Raw genomic sequence first — 2,346 nt, 5'->3', positions numbered from 1 at the left:
CCTTTATACCTTACTTACATTAGCCACGTGTGCTACGTTCGGTACTCTTCTTACATCAGGAGTTTCCTATCTCTCTCTTTCTGTCCTCCCCATTATCATCCAGCAAATTGGGTCAGCATCATCCTCGCTGGCCAAATGTTAACTTTTACTTCATAGAAGCGCGTCCCCTCATCTTCAAACTACCTACCTGAGATCATACTCAGTCACTCGACTATCATTTACTTAGCCTTATTCATTTTGTTTTTTGTCGTCAAGATGCATCAAGACCAGCAACAAAGCCTCTTTCAGGCCCGTATTATTGCCAGCGTCGCAGCTACTATCTTATCCCTGGCTTGTGGTACCAATGTTGGTCTTCTTTCAGCAGCTATATCATTGTTGAGTAAGGTATCTAACGGCAACTTATAGTATGTCTACTCAGCTTGGGCTCCGCAATTTGCGGAACGACTCAAGTTGTCGTCTACAGAGAGTAACCTGATCGGCCTGGCTGGCAACCTGGGAATGTACACCTTGGGAATGCCCATCGGTATATTCGTTGACCATCGTGGTCCTCGGCCTGCTGTCCTTGGTGGAGCTATATTTATGCTCTTTGGCTACTTTCCACTACATCAAGCCTACCATCGTGGATCAGGATCAGTCATGTTGATGTGTCTCTTCTCTTATATGACCGGCTTAGGTGGTTGTATGGCATTCGCTGCTGCTGTCAAGACGTCTGCTCTCAACTGGCCCAACCATCGGGGAACCGCCACAGCCTTTCCTCTGGCTGCCTTTGGTCTAAGCGCCTTCTTTTTCTCCTTCGTGGGCGCAGTCTTCTTCCCTGGAGACCCCAGTGCTTTCCTTGAGCTTCTTGCTTGGGGCACTTTCGGCCTTACTTTTGGCAGCTTCTTCTTCCTCAAGGTCCATCACGAACAGGCTGAGTATGAGGCTGTACCTGCTTCGGACGAAACCCCAAGTATTCCATCTACCGACCCCCAACAACTCCGGCCAGGCTCCTCCGACGAACCAAAACCCTACCGCTCGTCTCGAGCAGAGGACGAACCCGGTATGTTGACTAATTCCAGTAGTAATAGCACCAGCACCAGCACAATTAGGAGCTCCCACGCACCCGCTGTAGCATCCTCATCAACCGCCCCCGCCAACGCCCCAGATCCGACGGGCTCTCCTGGAGTATCATTTGCGCCTGAATTTGGCCTTGTGGTCGCCCCCGAGAATCCCGAAGACCTCGAGGTCGGCGAGACGTCCCCCTTGATATCTCGAGCCGAACATCCCCCTCTTGGAAATAGTGATATTAATAGCGGTGGATCTCATCATGTAGACATCCGGGGTCTTGCTCTCGTGCGCAGTGTCAGTTTTTGGCACCTTTTCGTCATCATGGCTATTTTGGCTGGTGTTGGTCTCATGACCATCAAGTATGATTAGCTCCCATCGCTTTTCGGATTGCTCAGCTGACCATGTCTCAAGCAACATCGGCAACGACGCCAAGGCTCTTTGGAAACACTACGACAAAAATGTTACTGACGAATTTCTCGTTCATCGGCAACAAATGCATGTATCGACTCTCTCTATTTGCAGTTTCTTGGGGAGACTATTGAGTGGTGAGTCGCATGACAACCCTGGGCTTGTTTCCTTAGTTCTAACCATAGGCTTTAGGCGTGGGTTCTGACTTTTTGGTGAACAAGCTTCACGCCAGCAGGCTCTGGTGTCTTGTCGTCGCTTGCGCGGTCTTCATCTTCGCTCAAGTGTGCGCATCGAATATTGAGAACCCACAACTTCTCGGGCTGGTCTCGGGCCCATCAGGACTCGCCTATGGATTCCTATTTGGCGTTTCCCCTTCTCTCGTCGCCGAAATGTTTGGTGTCCGAGGATTAAGCCAGAACTGGGGCTTCTTGACCATGGCTCCCGTTATTTCGTCCAACATTTTTAATATCTTTTATGGAAAAATCTATGACCAGCATAGTGTTGTTGGACCAGACGGTGAGCGTTTCTGCTCAGTTGGACTCGAATGCTATCGCTCTGCTTACTGGGTTACCCTCATCTCCTGCTGCGCGGGAACGGGTATCACTCTTTGGGCGATCCGTCACCGACATAACAAATATCTAAGAGCAATGGACAAAGGTGATGAAGAGGATTAGGAGGGCTCAACTGTGGCATGCGTCGAGGTTTGTGACTTTTGCCTCATCCCGGTGGCATTCCACTAGATCGTACTTGGAGCTTCAACGGCGTTTATGAAGGATTACTCTCCTGAGCTTGGGCTTGCAGTTGGGACGTTAGACGAGAAGATAGACTGGCGTTTCAATTTCACAATTAGGCAATAACTTGAACATTATCATGAAGAAAGTCTCATTGCAG

At 49.6% G+C, this 2,346-nt stretch overlaps 1 protein-coding gene across 1 annotated transcript; it reads left to right on the top strand.

Annotated features, from left to right (window-relative positions):
• Positions 1 to 255: 255 nt before the first annotated feature.
• FMAN_11425 (related to MCH1 Monocarboxylate Permease Homologue, not transporting monocarboxylate) lies at positions 256 to 2,129 on the top strand (the record flags this gene model as incomplete). The annotated part of the gene is made up of 5 exons (XM_041834235.1): positions 256 to 345; positions 406 to 769; positions 806 to 1,406; positions 1,459 to 1,592; positions 1,648 to 2,129. 5 exons carry the CDS (start codon positions 256 to 258, stop codon positions 2,127 to 2,129), a joined length of 1,671 nt encoding a protein of 556 aa, XP_041684519.1.
• Positions 2,130 to 2,346: the final 217 nt, after the last annotated feature.

The sequence above is a fragment of the Fusarium mangiferae genome, assembly GCF_900044065.1.
Source record: "Fusarium mangiferae strain MRC7560 genome assembly, contig: FMAN_scaffold008, whole genome shotgun sequence".
NCBI classification, from domain to species: domain Eukaryota; kingdom Fungi; phylum Ascomycota; class Sordariomycetes; order Hypocreales; family Nectriaceae; genus Fusarium; species Fusarium mangiferae.
This window is presented reverse-complemented; position numbering and strand designations above follow the sequence as displayed.